At 49.6% G+C, this 21,590-nt stretch overlaps 1 protein-coding gene across 1 annotated transcript in view; it reads left to right on the top strand.

Moving 5' to 3' along the window:
• The window catches only part of LOC119105469 (orexin receptor type 2), a 152,693-nt gene that overhangs the window by 47,027 nt on the left and 84,076 nt on the right, over nt 1-21,590 (top strand). The window contains exons 2-5 of the mRNA XM_037228934.1: nt 7,134-7,281; nt 8,405-8,647; nt 14,077-14,233; nt 19,453-19,577. Coding sequence (XP_037084829.1) covers nt 7,134-7,281; nt 8,405-8,647; nt 14,077-14,233; nt 19,453-19,577 — 673 coding nt within the window. The remainder of the gene's footprint in view (nt 1-7,133; nt 7,282-8,404; nt 8,648-14,076; nt 14,234-19,452; nt 19,578-21,590) is intronic.

The raw sequence follows: 21,590 nt of genomic DNA, 5'->3' as shown, positions 1-21,590 counted from the left end.
ATGTGATTTGACAAAACGATACTATATGAAGGCAAGAAGCCAGGAAAATCACCCGTACCAGAGATTGACCGCCGAAACCTTCTCTTTACATCATGTGGAAAGGGGATAAATGCAACAAAACGCCGGTTTTCCTTTGTGCGAAAGAATGAAGAATATATGCAACGAGATTGAACCAGACTTCCCGATGACTTAGTTACAAAGGAGAGTTCCACGACACCTTGGAAGCTGCCTAAATGTGAAATCAGAAAGCTAACAAATGAAAGCAAAAGTATCCTGAGTGCATTTCATATGCAAAATGACATCCACGAACAAAGAATGCAAACCCCCCAACTGTAATGACGATTTCACGGACAGTTAAAAACAGCTGATGTAGTGGACTGCGCCTACGGACACACGCAGCAGGTGCTCTAGTATTATGGTTCGGCGGCACTGAGTGAAGGCAAGAGAATAATGACTGCGTCGAAAAATGGGAGGGCTGCTTACGCGTCTGTTGATACTGATTACGCATGGGGCGGGACTAGAGCTCAGTTCACGCCCGGAATCATAAATCAAAAATGACACTCCAACCTTGGGATTTTGAGCCTAGCTTCCACACCAGCACTGAACTTTCATACACAGACCTCGACAGTTTCAAAACTGCTAGCAACGGAGCAGCTCTGACTGTAGATGAGCTTTGAATAAGCTGAGTGTTACAGTGATTGGCGACACACTGAATATATCGGTCATTGAACAACCATCTTTTGTCATGCAACACTCGGCAAAACTAGACTCAGAGCATCCTCTGTCCACGTCATGGTGGGTCCGCATGGTTGGCATTAATCAGACATTTTCATTTGTGTTGTACTACAAAAGACGCCGCTACCGTCACTGAAGCTGGCCTTGGTCCCTTATAAGCTCGATTTATTTACTCGGAGGACCCTGGGCTGTTGTCCGGGAACCTCTGCGTCCGTCTGCCAAGGCAGCCTCGATCGCCAAAGTGCATTCGTATATACTGATATTGGATGATTTCCGTTTGCTCAGCGGGCCTCACGCTCTGGCCGGGCCCCATAGTTTTGTCCGCCGGGGCACTCCCGATCGTTCAGAGACCAACCATCTGGTCTTGGGTTCTTTTCGCCTGCCGTGAGGACCCTCTAGTGTTGAGGGAGCCTCCTTGTCGGCCTGCCGCGGTGCCCTCGATAGCTCAGATGCTTTCCCCATTGGTATGGGTTTTTTCCATTTTATCTAAGGGCCTACGCTGTTGACGGGGATCTAAATGTGAGCTGGCTGCGACAGTATTTGATCGCTGCGAGGCCCTCTAAATTGGTCGGGGGCTCTTCCGATGAAGCCAGAAGGATCTCATTATGTTGCTGAAAGCCCCACGTGCTCGCGAACGCCAAGGCGTTTCACCTGCTCGTGTGTACGGGCCTGGCTAAATCATTTCACGTAGATAAGCCCGAGATCTACACGATGACGATTTCCTTTGGTGGCCTAGCCGTAGAGCAGCAATTGCACCGATAAATTTTTACGCGTAGCTGTCGACGATAATTTTAATTGCCGCTGACGTCGTATAAGTCATTTCCGTTGAATAGTGAATTGTGGCCCTTGGTCAACTCGTGCATCACGTTATTACCACATTCTAATTGCTAGGATGTTTTGCATTCGTTCATAACAGTCAAAGCAAAAGCTCAGCGTTGATCAGCCATCAGCTGATCACCTCACTTAGCTGGCTAGCTATAAGTGACCTTCGAATGAAATGTCGTTCTTGATTTTGATGGTATTTAGCAGCCAACTTTATTTCTTTTGCCATCTTTTCTCCAAAATTCACTAAATGCAGATGCTCCTATGCATTTAACACTGGTACAATTACAGAAAAAATGTCATGATCAGCATCCTATTTGGGCCGCACCACTGATGCATCATATTTTTTAAAACACTTACCCGCGACATAGCCAATACTTTCCACATGGGTACCTTAAAAGTATGTCATTCCTTCAAAATGTTTGCTGTTTTAGATGTTGCACTTGCTTATGTTTGTTTGCCCTAGATCATGCAAAGTAAACACTAGGGCCTTCAGGCTAAGTGCTTTGGTAATGAGTTAGTTCTGTTTACTCACAGGAGCCTTTAGCCTTGGGGGGGGGGGGGGGCACTTACCCTCCAGGTAGTGTCAGGCACCCTGTGGTTCTCCATGGCTCATTGCGATGATCATCATAGCATTGAGTTGCACTCATTCGACATTAAACTGAAATTCACAGGAGCTGTTTTTAACTCTGAAATGTTACAAAGTAATATTGCTGCTGTTCATAATCTACCTTCTTAATGATGTCAGGTCCCGTGGAGCCAGTTGACTCTGCTTACCAACCAGAACTGTCATTTTCACTCACTCTGTAACACTCCGAAAGGTGGCGCCCTTCTCTACACAACCCAAATCTGAAGCATGCCTTCGACCAAACAGGAGTCTGGAAAAAAATCCAGAAAGGGACACAGCTTAACGCTTCAGTTTTTACCTTGAAGCGTGCAACTAGCACTTTGTGATACCTCAAGTCAACTGCATAAAGACCCGTAATGCTGAAGTCGTGAAGCTTACAAGCCGCCTACAAATTTTCACACATTTGTGTGCAATTTTCATTATTTCTGGGTTTCTGAACGGCAGGTGCTTTTCTGGACCTTCACACGCATGAGAACCAGGGTGGGATGAGAGCAGGGGCTGATCTTTTAACTGTGAAAATTATTATTTTTTCTATGGACATTGGTTGGAAAGAAATAACCAAAAGCAGATGCCGGCGCCTCAATTTGCGAAGACTTGTATTACACCCGCCCACTTATTTGAGTCCATGGGACACCCATTTCCTGCTAGCACGGCTCGCAAAAGCCCGACTGCCGCCTTTGACATGCATTTGAGGGTGTACACGGACATAGCCTTAGTGCTGGTAATTTGATGGCGTAGCTGCATCGGCCCAAAATTGCAAATAAATGAATGTTAGGTATGTCTATAACGTTACGCAGATGGAGTGGTCCATCAGTGGCATTTGGACCCTAACAAATGTTGGAAAGTTTCAGTTCTGAGCGCATACATACGTTCAAAAATTATCCAGACGTTGCTATTGCCGGTGTCATATGACATCACATTGCAGCTGTCTTCCTGGCTCATCCGACCACAAAATTCCTATTGCCTCTTTTAACATGGAATGCAACCGCTGCATCATCCAACTGACTATACACTCGAAAATTTCCCCTTCATCGAGTTGACCGTTCTTTTATACTTTCCGCCGGTTTATAGGAACCGGCATCTGGACCGCAAGTCCCAAACGGTTGGTGACAGTTAAGGTGATAATGTCATCAAATGTTAATAACCTACGAAATGTTAGGCGTCCTTATTGAATATAAAGCATCATGCAATGAGGCGGCTTATGTTCGAATATGTGACCTACCACAGCCTTCAACCCATGGTATGACTAGAAGACGTACCAACAAAAGTCCTGAGTTTCACTTCATGGGAAAGAATGGCTTAGAAGTACTTGAAAACGATCATTGGAAATGCCGCATTGTGACCCCACCGGCGTGTAAAAATGCCCTGGGGCACCCTCGTCGTGACGTCGCCGTGGAATTGCCGGAACTAGTCCCGACTAGGCCGGAACTAGTCCCGACTAGGCTTCAACCACCCTGACTAAGGCCGTCTACGATGCCGTTGCCCGTGGTCCCCAGCCAGTGATCTCGTGCTGAGCTTGGCGTGGTGGCCAGGGAGGGGCGGCGCCTTGGAGGAGCTGGTCGGTCACTACGACCCCTGTGAAACAAGTAAAAAGATGCTGAGCAGCCGTGCCCACCCTGCACGCTTGCATCGCCCTGCACTCCTGCAGCCTGGGCCGCTTTCAAAGAGGCCATGTTCGAAACTCGGGACCGACGTGGTCGGCCTCATCAGGGCCGCTCATCCAGCCGCTCGATTGGCGATCTGCATGGTGGACTCGCGGTGACGACTTCTGGGGCATCCCAGCAGGCGTGGCCGCGCACTCAGGCCAGCTGCAGCTTCAGGTCAGCGATCAATTTCAGTTCGAGATGTCGCGCAGTGGGCCATTATTCAGCTCGGCCATGGTACGTGTCCCATCATCCCATTCCGCAACACCACGGACACTGACCAGAGACCCGTCACGGTAATTGAACGGCTCTCGGACGATACCAAATGAGCCCGATCCCAGCCTGCGCCAGGAGTGGCACCGGCCAGCGTCGGCATGCCTGGGCGCTGTTTTTAGGTCGGACCAGCTGCCACCATTTTTATGACGGGCTGTTTACGCCTCGCGCACAGGAATAGACGGCTTTTGGACGTGCCCATTAAATAAAGGCAAATGATGGGCCTTCAGCAAAAGCGAAATGGCATGTACGACCAGCACATGTTCCCTTTCTATCTTACTTCCCATTTACTTATGACTAAATGAAGCAATGTAGTATTGAAATATAATTGGTCTTTATACGCAACATTGTCGATGGTTAAGTTTGGTGGTGAATCATCGTATTCATTTTCATTTTAGAACTCCATTTTTTCCTTTGAAATTCCGTTTACATTTAACATTTAAGGTCCTTCGATTTTTGCACTGCGCTTAACAATAATAGCAACGATGTAAACACAGGTACCCAAGCTGTTAGCACCGTACCCAAAACCGCTCGGAAGGTATTTAAAAAAAAAGCATTGGGAGGGGTGGGGACTCTGAAACCTAGCGGGTTGGACGATGAAAAAAGGATATCTTTTTAAAAATCTGATGCAAGCGTGATTGCCGACTATTAGTGCAAATCAGGCTACAATTTTGTCCTCATAGCAATTCTAGACCCCGGTGCAGGGGCGCAGCCAGAGCCTTGGCAAGGGGGAGGGGAGCACAGGTTTGACCAAGAGCCCCCTGATAGAAAAGGGCCCCCAAACATCGCCGGATACGGCCCATTTGTTATGGAAGACATGTTTTTCTTTAGTAATATATATATATATATATCACGTTTTTAGCTTCCATAACTGGAATTATGCCAGACAGACGCCTACCGCGAGGGCAATTCTGCCTTAAGTTTATAGTAAGTAAACTGACAAAATCATGCAATAAATGAGCGCATAACATTAATCGCCAGGGCTCTTTGTTTTGCAACGGTCCAGTGGACCCTTTTTAATCCGATAGAACTCAGAAACTTTGTCATTTTTTATCTGGGTTTTACAAAGAAAGGAAGACATCCGCGGATGTACATTGCAGATCAAAACGGGTCAACAATTTGCCATTAACATGTCCAAGCCATATTTGTCTGAATATGTTCAACATTCAGTCAGAATCAATTAGTAGTACAAATTATGCAGCGTAGTTTTGAGCATGCGCGCTCGCATATCTTGGTAAGAACAAACTCGACGTCAGGCGTTGCGGTCTCCTTCCGCCGTGTGGCGTCGGCCCCGTGCATAACACTAGGTTGTGGCCAACAGGTGGATCAAAATGGTGACGCATCTCAAAGAAGTATATCTGAACGCTTTTGGACACCACATCGTAGATTCAGATATATCCCTGGCGCCTTTTTCACCTGCGTGGTTTCTAGGCTGATGACAATAACGTATCGGTCTTCACAGCACCGCGAAGTGGTGCTGGAATCTGGTGGTGTAACTGGAAAAGGTAAAATAGGCAAAAAAGATACAATCTCCATTTGCCGTGTTGCTGCAAGTGTTAATCTGCATAGAGGACAACATAAAGGTCATAAAAAGTGATCCGCCGAGTATAATCTTTGAACTATACGAATTCCTTTTAAAAGATATTCAGAAACATTCTTTTACGACGGTCATTGTTGCACGCTCGGCTCCCGCCCCCTGGCGCTACTCACAGTGGCCAACGCCGTTCGATTTTACGAAAACTGCGACCCAAACCATCGCTATGCTTGCTCCCCGAGGTTACGCGTGTGTCCTTAGGGCTTTATGATACAGTCAGCTGCTGAGGATATATGGCGCCGCCAGCCTCTCACTCCGGCGGGAAGAGCAGGCACCGCCAGAAATCGAACCCCGTGTCTGTGGTTTCCCAGACGCGCAGTGGGTAACGCAGGCGCGTGAGCCATTACACTAGTGGCACCCGTTGCGTAGGCTCAAATCTTTTGATAGTATGTGTTTTACTAGCCGATTCTGAAAAATGAGCGTTCCCAGGGAAACATGGGATGGCTTTGTGCGGTTTGAGCCCATTTCGACCCACGTCATTCAACATTTATGATACCTCTTATTTCTTTCCGTTAAAGGGGCCCTCTTGAGTACATCACTGCGGAGCACATTGTTGTTTCCGGTCAAGGGCTGAAGGGTTACTCGGTTCCACCGCGTTGTGTTTTCCGGCCGTCATTATGGTGGCGCGGGGCGGCATCCCCTGACCGATCCGGAGGCCCATAGAGGGGTACATCACATCACATAGGCCTGCTCCGTGACTCGGGAGGCCTCCTGACCCGTGCAGTTGACCCCGGAAGTACTTACTACGGACTGCACGCTGGTTGTCACAAGCCCTATGATGCGCACGCACTAATATCATTCGCAAATGGCACAGTACATTCATTGCCTTGGGCTTTCAGCAATTACTTATCAGCAGCAGCTTTCCAGTTACCCCAGCCCTGACTAAGTTGGTCTGGGTATCAAGGTTGGGATAACATGCATGCACCAGTCTTGGCAGTTGGTCTACGCATGCTTGTAACCCATGGCTGTATCTTCTTGATTATTGACGTAATATCTTACTGTAAACTGCGATCATGTGCACTTCGTGCGGTGTTGCGCCTGCCCCACCCACGTGCGTCGCTGACCGCTGTTCGTTCGTACGATCTCCCGACCCATCTACTTTCGAGAGACTCCCGACAACGATCCGCTCCTGTTCCAGTGGATGTCGATAGCGGTGTCCGTGCTGACGATGGTCCGTCTATGTTCCAGCGGATTCCAATAGCACTGTCCGTGCTGACGCTGGTCGGTCCTTGTTCCAGTGAATTTCGGTGGCGTTGTTCGCGCTGACGCTGGTCCGCCTCCGTTCCAGTGGATGTCGGTAGCGGTGTCCATGCTGACACTGGTTCGTCTCCGTTCCAGTGGATGTCGGTAGCGGTGTCCATGCTGACACTGGTTCGTTTCCGTTCCAGTGGATGTCGGTAGCGGTGTCCGTGCTGACACTGGTTCGCCTCCGTTCCAGTGGATGTCGGTAGCGGTGTCCGTGCTGACGCTCACCTTCATCTCGCTGGACCGGTGGTACGCCCTGTGCCACCCGCTGCGGTTCCTGGCCACGGCCAGATGGGCCAAGAAGGCAATCGTCATGATCTGGATCGTCTCCATTGCGATCAGTAAGCACATGGAATGTAGGTTGGTACGCGGTTATGCTGCTGGTTAATGCTGCCGGACGGCGTGCCTGACGTCTGATGTCGTGATGGGCTCTCTCGGGTAACCGGCGAAGCATGCCGCTTGTTCTGGCCCGTGTCCGACATCAGACCGCTGTCTGCGGACCACTGCATGCGGCTCGTAGACATCTAACCGAAGGCATGGCAACCGGCTATCAGATTCTCGGCTCATTGGTACAACGTTTTCATACGCTACACATTATGCAAGGGAGGCCATAATTGAGCGTTGTTCAGCAGAACAGCCAGAGCGCTAGACCACAAATAGGCGTTCCATGACAGGGGCCTTTGACATGATAAGCCTGAAAAGGCAACGGGCTTTACCTTTGAATCCAACGCAGTCTGACACGCATTTTCGTAATGGCGTTGAGTACATCTGGAGATCTCGAGGGATTTGCTCGCCTCGACGCAACGCAGATTGTTAATTGCATTGATGTAAGCCATCCATTATCACCGTTAGATCTCGCATTAATGCACCTAGCGCCTTGGCCTGCCTGCTCCGTGATGTCTCATTGACAGCACTCACAGCTTACGAGACATATGATAATATGAAATAGCATTGTCACTCGCACTGACGGGCCTCCACACCGACCTACAACTGCCGGGGTGCAAGTACCTGTCCACCCGCTACCTAGGGACAGGGTAGAGATGAACGGGCCGATGTAACGTCGCTAGATATCCCATGCTATCTCGAAGAACCTTCATGCGTGCGACCTTTTGAATTGGCTTCAAGGTCAAGGTCATATCAGCACACATGCATTTTTCCTTCAATTTGTTTATGGTCAACTAACAAATGTCTCTGTCGTTTCCACCGGTTAGCAGCTGAACGCTCTATTGAGGCGGCGAAGCTACCATTGGGGACTAACGCCGCTGAATCACGAGCCTCCACTATCACTATACGCAAGCCCACATCCTGTAATGGAGCGCACTCAGCTCCATTGACCTTTCAATATGCGTCTCGCTTACCCTCGGTGTTTCGTGACCGGAGCTGCGTACACGGTGCCTCGCGACTCTGCGCTTCCGTCTGTGACCCCCTGCGACCGCAGGTGTTCAGCGCGCGCTGTGCCCTCAGGCGTGCCGTACATGGTGTGGACGGAGGTGCACCCGTTCCCGTGGAGTCCGGAGGGCACCATCTACTTCTCGTACTGCGCGCCCACCTTCGGACGCTGGGAGCTGTTCTCCTCGGTCGCCTCGTTCGTCGGCCTGTACCTGCTGCCGCTCTGCTTCATGGTCTTCACCTACAGCCAGATCGTGCGCGTGCTGTGGTGCCAGGCCATCCCGGGCCACGTCCAGTTCAGTGACGGCTCCGTGGCCGGTAAGTACGGACGGATCCAACGTTTCGCCAGTGCATTTCTGTCTAAGTTCATGACCGAATTGCGTTCTGCTCTTACTGGTGGCTTGTCACACTGCGTAATGGGTCAATGGTCGTAGTATGCCTGAGCATGCCGCTCAATGGGTTCATGTAAGAGCGCTTCACGAATGGTATCCACTCGTGGATGACGGGTGGATCCGGCCCATTCACTCGCGGATGGCGGGTGGATCCAGCCTATCCACTTGTGGATGACAGGTGGATCCGGCCGGACCAGGACGCGTGTGCACCGTACGGATCAAGACTGGACCGGATTTTAGGATTTACCGGGTCACAGTGGATTGAACGGAATGAAAGCTAATTAAATTTCAGACGTTAGTTTCAATTATTGGTAATGAGAAACTTCCTAGATTATTGATGTAAGCAAGTCACTGATTGGAGTACTTTACAAAAATGGCCACTAAGTAGCAAAATCATCAACATTATAGATGGTAATTGAGCCATTACCTACCAATCATACAGGTGCCAGGGAAAACCATGGCTGATTGCTTATGATGCACCTAAAACACATAGTGACATTATCAAATATGGCTACACCATTAACAATCTGATCAATGGCATATAGCATCGTATGGTCACCCTCCTGATGAATATTCACCTAGTGTTTAAGAGGTGTAGGCATCTACACATTTCAGTATCTCGTTTTTGGTGGCCGGCGATAAATGCCTATGAACTCTGCACAATGTTCTAAGGCCACAAGTGAAATCAATGACATCTTTTCATATTACTGATAATCCTCCATTAGGTACTACAAAACATATGAAGGAAAGGTGAAGCACAAGGTCATCACCACCTCAGAGCTGAACGTAACTCGAGCCTTCCAGCAACTCGCGATTGCCAAAGCCCTTGTCGAATACATACGCTATACCACCTAGCATTTTACCTACCTACCTACCCATTACCTACAATGACACGGATAATTACACATGTAAATGCTTTTAAGTGACAATTTGACATGTGTCTTATCCACAAGTGTGTTGCCGGGGAATCAAAAGCAGTATCGAAGCAATATATAACGACATGAATGGGAAGTGCCGTCGGAAAATACGGCGGCATATTACCGGCCTAGGCCTGTCGCATCTTCTGAAGGCGCGTCCCACTTATCTGGAGGCACGTCCCACTTATCCGAAGGCCCGTCCCACTCTTCTACAGACACGTCCCACTCATCTGAGGGCACGTCCCACTCATCCGAAGGCCCGTCCCACTCATCCGAAGGCCCATCCCAATCTTCTGCAGACACGTCCTACTCACCTGAAGGCCCGTCCCACTCATCCGAAGGCCCGTCCCACTCATCCGCAGACACGTCCCACCCACCCGGAGGCACGTCCCACTCATCCGAAGGCACTCACTCAGCCTGCTGACACGGTATACACACCGTTATGAAGTCTTTATGAAGTATTTTAACGGTACCCATCGTTATGAAGACCTTCCCAACCTGTTCAGCTGTCTCCCCTAGCTACGGGAGACATAAAGCTAAGATTGTAAGACATTTTTGACTGGACAGTCCAGAATTTTATCAGTCGGTTTCGGCCAAACCACGGGGAAATTGTCCACCTGACCTGACCGATATATTTCACGAAGGGTCTCTACTCATATTTGGCCTCAAAACCACCTTTGCATTTGCCAGGTACCTCAAGTCTTAAGACCAAATGCAACAATATTTTAAGAAAAGCGGGACGCTATCAATGTTCTGTTCCGAGCCGGTTTAGAGATGCAAGCAAAGAACGCGATAATATAAAATCTGCCCATTCTATCCTGGAAATTAGCTAAGTGGCATACCAGATCAAGCATGAGGAATTTCCCCAAAAGTGTGCGAACAAAATGCGCTCTTCCTCCTTCAAAGATGCTTACAAGCACCTCATGGATGCGCTTTGGGTTTTTACAGGGGCAGACAAATACTTTGTCCTTCCTTGACTTCCGGTGTGACCCATCCCTCGCTCTACCGTGTACTCTCCGTCCTGCCCTGCCCTTCATCATGCCCTGTCCCTTGACCTTCCAAACAGCGGTGTAGCAATGCCCTCTGTGCTGACCAACTCTGTCCTGTGACAACGTATGCAAGTACATTGTCTTGTGCCACTACATAACAGAACGCTCGCACTCATCCCCCAGTGTTTCCTCACGGTTATGAATAATGCTGCCCCGTTTCTTAAATTAGTGGGAGATGCCAAAACGATTCCCTTAATCTATGTTTCCTAGAAGGAGCATGAAATTTACGCCGAAAGCGACTTTTTGACAGAGGTATAACACACAGACGGCACTGTTAGCCTTATTCCTGGTCGAATAACCAGGAAAAGAGAGATAGAGGAATCCGCGGCAATTTCAAATTTATTGCGCGTGACCTTTTTGACAAAAATATGCAGGAGACACATTATTGCATCTATCTCTCACTTCTCCTGATTATTCGAGGAATGAGGCTAACTGTGCTGATACATGTATATGTAATATTCCTTGCAAATGCACATAACAACTTATGAAGTAAATCCCGGGCAAACGGAAGCTTACCACTTCCGCGGTTTTTACCCACAACGCTGTGGATTAGAACTCTACCTAGCATAAGGATCACCTCCCACCCTCTTAGTTCGGCAAGTGACAGTGAGGCTGAAAGTGCGTTGCTTTATCCAACATGAAGAGGAAACCCTTGACAAAAAAGGGCCTGGCCAGGAAATAAGGTGACAACTTTTAACGTATCGAACTAAAAACTGTTTTTGGGTGGGCGCAGCACTTTCGAGCCCGCGGCTTCAACCACCTGAACGTGAACTTACGTGCAGCTTCCATGATCTCACCGAACTAAGCTTGGAGAGTGGGCGAGGGACTGGTCTCACTCAAGCCGGCCTCTCGCGTAACTAATGAGGAACATTGGTCAACGTAAATCATCCGGTGAAGCATATTTGACACGTAGTTGCCATAAAGTCACGGGTCTCATTTGATCATCCGGCCAAATCAATGGAATGGAATACATGCGGCTCACGTAACAAGATGCCTTGAACGGGACAAAGTTATTTGGTGTGAAGTGGCGGGCAGAGCATGTTATATTGCCCGTGACTTACAGCGTTAAACTGCATAACTTTTACGACACCAAGCACTCGGACGCTCCGCCTGAAGCCTCTCAGTTCGTAAACAGGACGTACATCATGAGTTACGACTATATGCTGTACTCTACATCACCTATTTGAGTGCTCGGCCCTGGTTGCTACCGCGCTTTTCTGTACCTCATATTCAGGATCAAGCGACCTGCATTGGTATGAAGCCGGCCCACAGCGACATTGAACGCGTCTGAATGTAGCCAAATGAGCCAAAATCCCGCCACAACGCGGTCTGGCTGCGGCCTATTGGTCGGCATGAAACCACCGAATCACTGAGGACGCACGGCTGACCAAGTTCTTGTGACAGCTTCCAGAGAAATGCTCGGAGTTAGACTTGTGACCACGATGCGATGATCAATTTAATTGCAGCCCGGTGAAACCGCACAACGCGTTGCGGATGTGGTGGAATGCTGCAAGAGCTTGGCCTCTTTATAAGTGCCGGATTTTCGATGGTCGGCCCGTTCATCCTAGTATGTGACAGCATCGATCGGCCCGTCGGCTATTAATCTCGGCCAAACAACGGACCTGCTAAAATAGCTAGTCTGCATTGCTGATGCCCGCACTGGGCGGTCGCAGTCAAAGGCAGCCAGACCATCGCAAACCTCTGAAAGCCGGCCATCGTGATTGTACTGCGTTCCTCTCGTGCGAGCCGGGGCGAGCGCCGCATCATCCATTGTCCGTTATATACCCATCATTCAGCCACCGCGGGTCGCTTTTACTGTTTTGGCTTTGAGGCAGACCCCAGATAAATGGGTGATATTAATAGCAAATCGATATTTCTTTCTATGCTTCTTCGTTTTCCAATGAATGCTATCTGAAAGAAATGAGCTTGAATGAAATATAACAAAACATGTAGCACGCCGATAACTTTTTCCCTTACGAAAGCCCGTTAAGCTTTTGCCTTGGATCCATGAAGATGTTGACGGTAAGACGGTTCCATATGCCCAGCGACAATCCGTCCGGACTCTCGAGATTGTTTGTCCCCGTGAAATTGGTAGGGAATGCTATTTGCCCACGGCTCGCATCCACTGCCGGTCGTATTGACAGATAAGTCTATTTTTCGCATGCGCTGTACTTGCCTGATAATACAGCCGATCGCACGTGCGTTGCGATCCAAATAACAAACGCCATTACCCGTGGAGTGTCGGTAGGCGACTTTTTCCAGATCGAGAGGAACACTATGTTGAACTGGTTTAGCAGATTTCGTGGATCCCTCCCAGCCATCGTCGTAAAGCAAATGTATAGGAATACCATAGGTTTATGTTTGCTGGTTATCAACACAAGGACTCCGGCTGGTCCGTAGCAGATATCAAACTGATGAAACTTCCGCCAGAAACGGACGAACAATAACGGCTGATAGCACAAAAAGCAGCATGCACTGAAAAACACAGGCGTCACTGGCGCTTCTGGGGCTTTCGCAACACCAGGGATAGCTAGCTATCGCTGTTGCCCCTAGACAAAGTCGTTCGACTCCAAAATCCGCGCTGGGCGCCTACAGTTGGCGGACCGGGGACATGTGGTCCAACGCGCCGGCCGGATCAGGCCAGGGACTAAACAATGCGCCGGCCGGATCAGGCCAGGGACTAAACATGTGGTCCGATACGCCGGCCGGATCAGGCCAGGGACTAAACAACGGCTGTGATACCTGGAGTCGTTGATGAGACAGCATATTACTCCAAGCAGTGTGACAGGTGGTGAGCAAAGAAACTTCGGCAGGCTCACATGCGACGCTGGTCAAAATTTTAATTTGTTTTGCAATGTTTGACATGAAGCTCCCTATTCATGACGATTTACTCTCCCATGAGCCCAATACAATATGTTTTAGTTTCAGCTCTCTCCCCCCCCCCCCCCACCCCCGTACCTCGAATGAAACATCGGGGCGCGTTTAGGCACCGACTTAAAACGATGTAGTGAGTGGTAGCCGTACAGTGGATCTAAGAACATGACGTGCCCATCGTCTTTCTAAACCTGCTACGTTCGGCGTTCAATAAAAAGACACGTCACTTGTCATTTCTGGTCACGCGCCTAACGTCCCTGACAGGAGGCGTAGCATATTCATTGTAAATGGCGAAATCAGTGGGTCTCACTGCTAACGTAATGCCTTACCCAGCTCGATACAAATGCTTCCAGGCTCACAGATCTCCTTCGTAATCCCTGAATCTTGCATCTGCTCGCCTGGATGGCAATTTGGCAGCCTGCGGAGGGCTGACCATTGTCTGGCGGGTGCTGGGATCGACAGCTCATGCGACAACTCGAACTACAGCTAACCGCTCGGTTTGACTTGCGTTTCAGACGGCAGGCACAACGGGCAAGGCGGCCCCATGCCGCAGTCTTCTGACCCCATCTCTGCCCGCATCCAGTCCAGGCGCAAGGCCGCCAAAATGATGGTCATCGTCGTCATAATCTTTGCCATCTGCTTGCTCTTCGTGCATGCCCTCATCGTCATCAGGTGAGCCGACTAGGCCTTATTCTGTCACGTGGGGAAAGGGCTCGCCCCCGGACTGGAGACGTTAGGTGGGACAGGGGTCCGTCCCCGGACAGGAGACGTTAGGTGGGGAGGGGGTCCGCCCCTGAACTGAAGACGTTAGGTGGGGACAGGAGTCCGTCCCTGGACAGGAGACGTTAGGCGGGACGGGGGTCCGCCCCTGAACTGAAGACGTTAGGTGGGACGGGGGTCCACCTCTGGACAGGAGACGTTAGGTGTGACGGGGGTCCGCCCCTGAACTGAAGACGTCAGGCGAGACAGGGGTCCGCCCCTGGACTGGAGGCGTCAGGTGGGACAGGGGTCCGACGGTGCCTCAGCGTTCGTCGGGTCAAACTTGCTGGAGTGACTTTGAAACAGCACCACGACTGTGGTGAAAGTGGCTCTGAGTGTAGCGAGCCCGGCGGCGAGTGTGCCAGTCTCAGGTCTTTGAGGTCTGTGATTGAGGAAGTCCGGCGTCGCCCGAGCGCCGCAGACGTTGTAACGATCGCTGATCAAGACAAATAGCTGCCATCGCTGCGACCTGCTGGCCCCCAGCCTCTCTACTTCCCCGTCTGCTCCAATCAGACTATGCCCGGACCCGAGCCAACGCCAGGGCGCTGAAGCAGCAGGCCCCCGGGCCCTCAGCGCCAGGACGGGCGTCCGTCCTGTCGCCAATCCGATCAGCATACCCGTCCTGAGGCCGTGGTCGTCCGTCGAGCGGGCACCAGAAATGGAACCAGATTGTGGCCGGCTGGCTGGCCGTACTGAAGGCCGAGGGCCGATGGCGGGCTGCAGCCCACGCGCGCTCCGAGTCCGGGATACGGCTGGAGGACCGAGTTCGGAGGACTGCGACTCCCTTTGTCGCCGATGGCAACATCTGGCACAGCAGCCGGCCAGTGGACCAAGGGGACCTCATCTGTGACTGTACTTTTGGATCCGTCGATCGCTTGACCATGAAACGTTCGATTGTGTGTGTTCTCATCGCTCAGTCGGTTGTTAAAATGCCTTTCTTCAGATGCACATACTCGTGACGAGGTGGGTTCGAATCGCTTCAGGCGCTTGCTGTTTGTCTTTAACAAGAATAGCCCACGGCCCGAGGTAGCGGCCGCGCTAAAGGTCAGATGACGTCAAATGACGGGGTAGGACCGTGCCGACAATTGCGCTACAAATCATCGCTATAGCAATGAGCACTAAGGACGGCTTTTGCTGGAGAGTTATGCTGTTGACGTTTGAGTTCCCCATCGGATGGTAGGGTAGAGCTGGCACGACATGAACTGTACTGGCTAGCGGGGGCGGTGATCCCGGACATCCATCCAATGGACTAATGGTGGGGTAGAGCTTGCGAGACAAGCACCGCTCAGCAGGGGTGGCGATCCCAGAAAAGCGCCCCCCAGCGGGGGCGGTGATCCCGGACAAGCACTGTTCAGCTGGGGCATTACGGTGCACTCAGTTGCTGAGGCTATAATGGCGTCGCCTGCCTCTCACCCTAGCAGAAAGGGTAGGGACTGCGAGGAATCGAACCTCAAATCTCCGGTTTTCCAGATGCGCAGCATCATAATTACCTATCGGTACCCATTTCGCCAAACAGCTGGCTGTAAATTGAGTCACAGTATCAATCATTGACGTGTGGCCCGGCCCCTTCCCTTCGTTTCTCGAGTTCGTGGGTTCAATCCCGAAGAGCGTCAAACAGATCAAATATATATTGAATTTCCTTGCGTTTCAGAAAATGTAGGATATGATCACACATATGACTGTTATGGAGCGATTTTTCGGTGCGCCTTATCCTTTTAAAGGGATTCATAGCCCAACCGAAGCTTCTAACGTCAGAGACATTATGCTGAGAGCTATCGACATTTGGCATACCAGGATGTACTGGCGGGGGTGGGGCAATCGTGGAGCATCGGGTGGGGTGGGGCAATCGTGGGGCATCGGGTGGGGTGGGGCAATCGTGGGGCATCGGGTGGGGTGGGGCAATCGTGGGGCATCGGGTGGGGTGGGGCATCGCAACAATTCTGTGTCACATAGTGTCATGAAGTCCTTTGCGTACTACCGTAATAAGACTGGGGTGTAATTTGGTACCAAACCGGAAATGAAGGAAAACTAGGATAAACGGAAGGTGAAACGTATCGTGCGTAGTCGGTTTTTTCATAATAACGGGAGAATTTCTACGTGTAATTTTGCTTTGATATTATGTACTTGTTTGTTGTTGTCTGTTTGCGAACCTTGCCACATGTACAAAACCAAAGGGCATGGAAAGCGTTAAATGACGAAAAAATGCATAGCAACCAAGCAAAACGTCCCGGAGTAAAATTAATCGATTATTTCGCTATACTAGTCACGATTCCATGGTTTTCTCTCCTGCGTACGTGGTTTTTTATGAATTTCATTTCTTTTCAACAATGCCGACATGAAAAGGACTAAAACGTTTACAGGCACGGACTAAAACACTGCCATAATATGGGCACTGTCGGAAAGTACTCTGTTCCCGATGGGCCATGGATTAGGCAAGACTTTACTCAATTTTCATAGCATAAGGAGAAACATGCTAGCGGAACTGAAAGAATGACAACGTATGACATGATCAAGAGAACTGAGCAATTGTTTGCAGGTTGGACCCATTTTAAGATCATTTCAGGCTGATCCCTTTCGCACTAAAGAAGTCAAGCGCCATCTCTGTCTTATTGAAGTTTCCCTCTACCACCGTAGTGGTCATGGATTGCACTGATATTGCCATCTAAAATCCTGGACAAAGCCATTTTGCGGGCAGTTCAGAACCATTGGTGTCGATGTCATTTTATAGTTCGGAGATATTGACTGCTGGCCCTGGTGACTGTCTCGTTAACGATGTACAACTGAAAATTGCGACATATAAATTTATTGCATTCCGCATTCTCCAAAAGTCAGTACTGGAGCCAAACGGATGCTTTCGAAATTAAATAAAACGTCACACCGCATGAAATATACCATCGCACGCACAACCACGCTCGCTGTTGCTCGACTTCTGCCGTCTCTGCAAAGCACCGACCTTCCACCGGACGTAACTGCCACCACAGAAACAGCCCCAGACCGGCGACACATGGCTTCGCCAGCGCCTGGTCATTAAACACCGTCGCCCAGGGACAGTCTCGAGCGAATGAAGGGAGCGGGCACGTGACCTGTTCCGGCCCACTGACCGTTAATGGATAAGTATCTAGTGATGTGGCGCTGCAACGGTCCGCTTAATGTGTGTCGCATTGCGTGCAACCATTGTATCGCTTCCAGCGCAGCATTAACAGGCTATTTTGATAAACCTGACGACACACGGTGGGTTTTGCTCTTGTTTATTCCGGTTTTCGTATGCTTCAGATTGGAACCGAATAAGGTATCTGCCTAATAATGCGTGTGAAAAAGGCTTACTTTTTGCCATGGTAACTCCGCTGTATGCTATGACAGTCTGTTAATGCTGGTAATCCGTTAGGCTTTCTAACATATGTTGTCGTGTTTTCGTTATTCCAAGTTTGAAAGAAGCTCTCAAGTTGTGCTCAGGTTTCCGTCATTATACAGCTTCTGACCAGACTGGTGAAATAGCCTTAAAAACGTGATTTGAGTAGTTAAGACGCCCCGCGTAGGCATATTTACTGAGAACACATTTTTAAAGTGATGGAGCTTAACATGAACATGCCCTAGGGCCTTCGAAATGTACGCACTAATTAAGTTTGCTCACAACGATTACTACACCTAACTGGCAATCATGAATGGCAGTGGCAGTGGACTGAAGAGGTTTCGAAAGCCCAAATTAAATGAACCAGAAGTATAGACAGAACGATTTCTCATTCTCAGCTACGTTGAAATATTTGGTTTACATATGTCTATCAGGGATTAAGGTATTGTGTAATTCGCACGAAAGATAATCCCAATCAACTCTAAAAACGATTATATTTGCAGTCAGGCCACAAAAAATCTCAAGCAGGGTTGGTTTGGTTTTTCTTATTTGTAGGTTTGGTTTTTTGCGCAGGTTTAGATTTTCTTGATATGCAGGTTTGGTTTTCTAGGCCTGGACTATCCAATTCTCACAGGAATACTATTAGCCGTGCTGATAAGCCGAGGGTCTCTGCTTGCGATGAAAGGGCGTCGACTGTCAGAGTTGCGTGCAATGCGTGCAATGTCTTCCGCCAGCTGGCTCTTTATGACCGAGACGGAGCGGGTGCGTACGTGCGCGTACCAAGGCAAGGTGTGAAACTATGGAATCGTTTGTTTTCAATTTGGAACACCTTGCAAGGATTATGTTATTCGTGGCATTTCCAGTGAACAATTTAAAGGAATGCCGGGGTTCTAATCTCCAAACTACGCCTCCGATATCACAAATTTGCGTGGTCTGTGCAGTGTTAAAGTTCAGCGTCGACCTAGCGTCGCCGGCAGGCACCTGCCACGGGCTGTCTTAATCCGCTCTGCCGCAGACGCGTTGGGCTTTCCAGGTTTTATCCGAACGCACAACTGCCCGGATTTTATCATCACACGGTTCTCTAGCGTCCTGGAACGTCTCTGGAACCTGCAGCAGGTCCGACGCGCATACTTCCACCCGCGTCAACGCGCACCACCCGTCGACACCCGCCACGATGCTCTCCCCGGTCCCCGAGCTTCTGGAACAAATAAGCAAACCGTGGTTTGCCGCCCCGCACCATGTAAGACAACTCAACTGACGCGTGCAAAACTCGCCACGTGACGTCACTTGGGCAACATGCTGCGCTGACACTCGCTGGCCATTTATGATTCACTCCACCACAGTCTGTGAGACGCATCGTGCGTTTGTGTTGTTATCGTTGGCAGTCCAATGCAGCTTGTTTTTTATGACGACATTGGTAGGTCAGTGGTCACAGACGAAAAATGGATTCCCAAAGGCCTTTTGTGCGCGGGGTACGTGCGCGGCGTTTGTGATGGGATGGCCCAGGCGTAGTCAGCACACATTCGCACGGTTTGTGATATGTTCTGTGCGTAATTGCTGGTTTGAAAAAAATAAAAGGCCATTCAAATGCTCTACTTTGTGCGCTTCCCGCTGTTCCCCCGCCAATTATCCAGCTCATTCTATTGCGACCCGTTTCCGTTGATTTATCATGACCTGCCTCTGTTGTGGTCTCATGGACCACTGTGATCGTTTTCTCAGGGGCTATCTCCGTAGCACCTCCGGTCCAATTTCCACAGCTCGCCACGGCGTGCCTCCGTTGCAGAACTGCCATGGGCGACGGCTGGAGAGAAATCCCCGGCGAGGTGGCGCAGGCGTCCGTGTTCATCTCCCACTGGCTGTTCTACTTCAACAGCGCCATCAACCCCGTTATCTACAACTTCATGAGCAGTAAGTGCCGCCACCGTGGCCCGCTCGCAACAGCTGTTGCCAACAACCGCGGCCCAGCCGGTCCGCACGTGCTGTGCCTGTGTCTGCACCGCTCCGTCCGGATAAGACGAGGCCAGGCAGGACGGCCGCACGAATGGCTTCCATCGAATTGAGGCGGTGACGTTATGGCTGCACGCCGTACTTTTTCCACCAGCCCGACTGGTTGGTGTTAGGTGCACGACAGTCTGGAAGCTGTACCGCACTGAAAGTGACACCCCAAACTAGCTTTTTGTCGACTTGCGTCGGTCTCCCAGCCAGTTTCTCACAGACCGATTAGAGTTTCCACGGTGTGCCTATTCATGCTTTCCACAGTGTTCCTAATAATGACTTCCATGGTGTTCCCCATCATGATTTCCACGGTGTACCAGATCATGGTTTCCACGGTGTATCAGATCATGATTCCCACGATGTACCAGGTAATGATTTCCACGGCGTTCCTAACCATGATTTCCACGATGTGCCAGATCAAGATTTCCACGGCGTTCCTATTCATGATTTCACGGTATACCAGATCATGATTTCCACGGTGTACCAGAGCATGATTTCCATGGTGTATCAGATCATGATTTCCATGATGGACCAGGTAATGATTTCCTTGCGCGGTGCGCCGTGAGTTTCCCGAATTTCGGACCACTTCCTACGGTCCTGATAGCGTAATCTTCGATCAATGGGTGTCAAATTGGAGATGAAAACCGAAAATCTTGCTCATGATTGTCAATCTGGCTGATTAACAGAATTAAACTGAAAGTTACCTGCGATGGTTACCTCAAAACTTTGCTGCATTTACGTATTCTTTTACCCCAAAACGTGACAGAGCGAAGGCTCCAGGAGAGGGGAGGGAGGGGGGGGGGGCGAACTATCGAGTCCGCCGGAGTAACGATGCCGTCGGAAGATGCAGGGCGAGGAGGGGAGGATTGCAGGACAGGACGTAGTTCCTGTTTATCTCGCAACTCAGTGGTGTAGGGCTTCACGTCTAATGATTTGAAGTGGGAGAGCATGGCATAGAGATAACATGCAAAGAGTTTGGCGGAAACTGACCAACCGCTTTGTTAAGCTATTGCGCATTTTCTGTGAACAGCTTGAGATGTTCATGATATTCAAACATGCCGTAGAAACTATCTTCCCTTTGAGTTCTTAAACACAATCTAAATATCGGTATTGATAACAGAGTCGAAAATTACTGAACAAATCAATTAACTATGTAAGGTTCTTTGTACTCTTCTGGCTGGTGCTTAAAAAATGTCATACTCATAATGTCATACATTAAAAGTTTAAGGACAAACCGGTTGACGAATTGCTTTGTCCAATGCAACATTAAAACTCATCAAGGCTGATGAGACTACAAGGGCACAAGGCTGCATGAGGGCTTCCAGCCAACCGGCTTGCCGCGAGCAGGCCTGACAAATGTGGCGCATTTCTTTCGTGAGAACCTTTTTTACTCTGCTTTTTATACGCTAATTTGAGCTGAATGAGTTGTAAATCGGAAACGGTGCCGCGCGTGCAAAATCGCCATAATTCTTTTCTTTTGCGTCTTGCTGTTTTCCCGCCAAACCCTCGACGAGATGCGTGGCAGAAATAATAGAAATGTGAAAGAAAAAAAAGTGGCAGAAATAATAGAGATGAACCATTTCGTTTAACGTGATACTTTCTGCTTAGTTGTCATGTTGTCTGTAAAACCATAAATGCAACATTTTCCTAGGAAAATGTCCGGTGGGAATCTTACACCGCTGTCTCCTTTTCAGTGGAGAGCGACACGCTTATGTGCGAATTAATTACGATCTACGATGATGCGATGTGCGAATTAAATTTGGAAACCTTTTGAGAGAGCTAACATTTTTAAAGTGAGTACACCACTTGTGTCATCGGGAAAGTAGCATCATGGAACCGCGTAAGGTGGACGTTCTGAGCATGTGACGCTGTGCACTGTTCTATACGCATGCGCTCCGTCTGGAACCCCTTTGAGATGCACGCGTG

The sequence above is a fragment of the Pollicipes pollicipes genome, unplaced genomic scaffold, assembly GCF_011947565.3.
Source record: "Pollicipes pollicipes isolate AB1234 unplaced genomic scaffold, Ppol_2.1 Scaffold_6138;HRSCAF=7277_pilon_pilon_pilon, whole genome shotgun sequence".
In the NCBI taxonomy this organism is placed as follows: Eukaryota; Metazoa; Arthropoda; class Thecostraca; order Pollicipedomorpha; family Pollicipedidae; genus Pollicipes; species Pollicipes pollicipes.
Note: the sequence above shows the minus strand (reverse complement) of the source record. Positions and strands in the feature narration are given on the sequence as shown.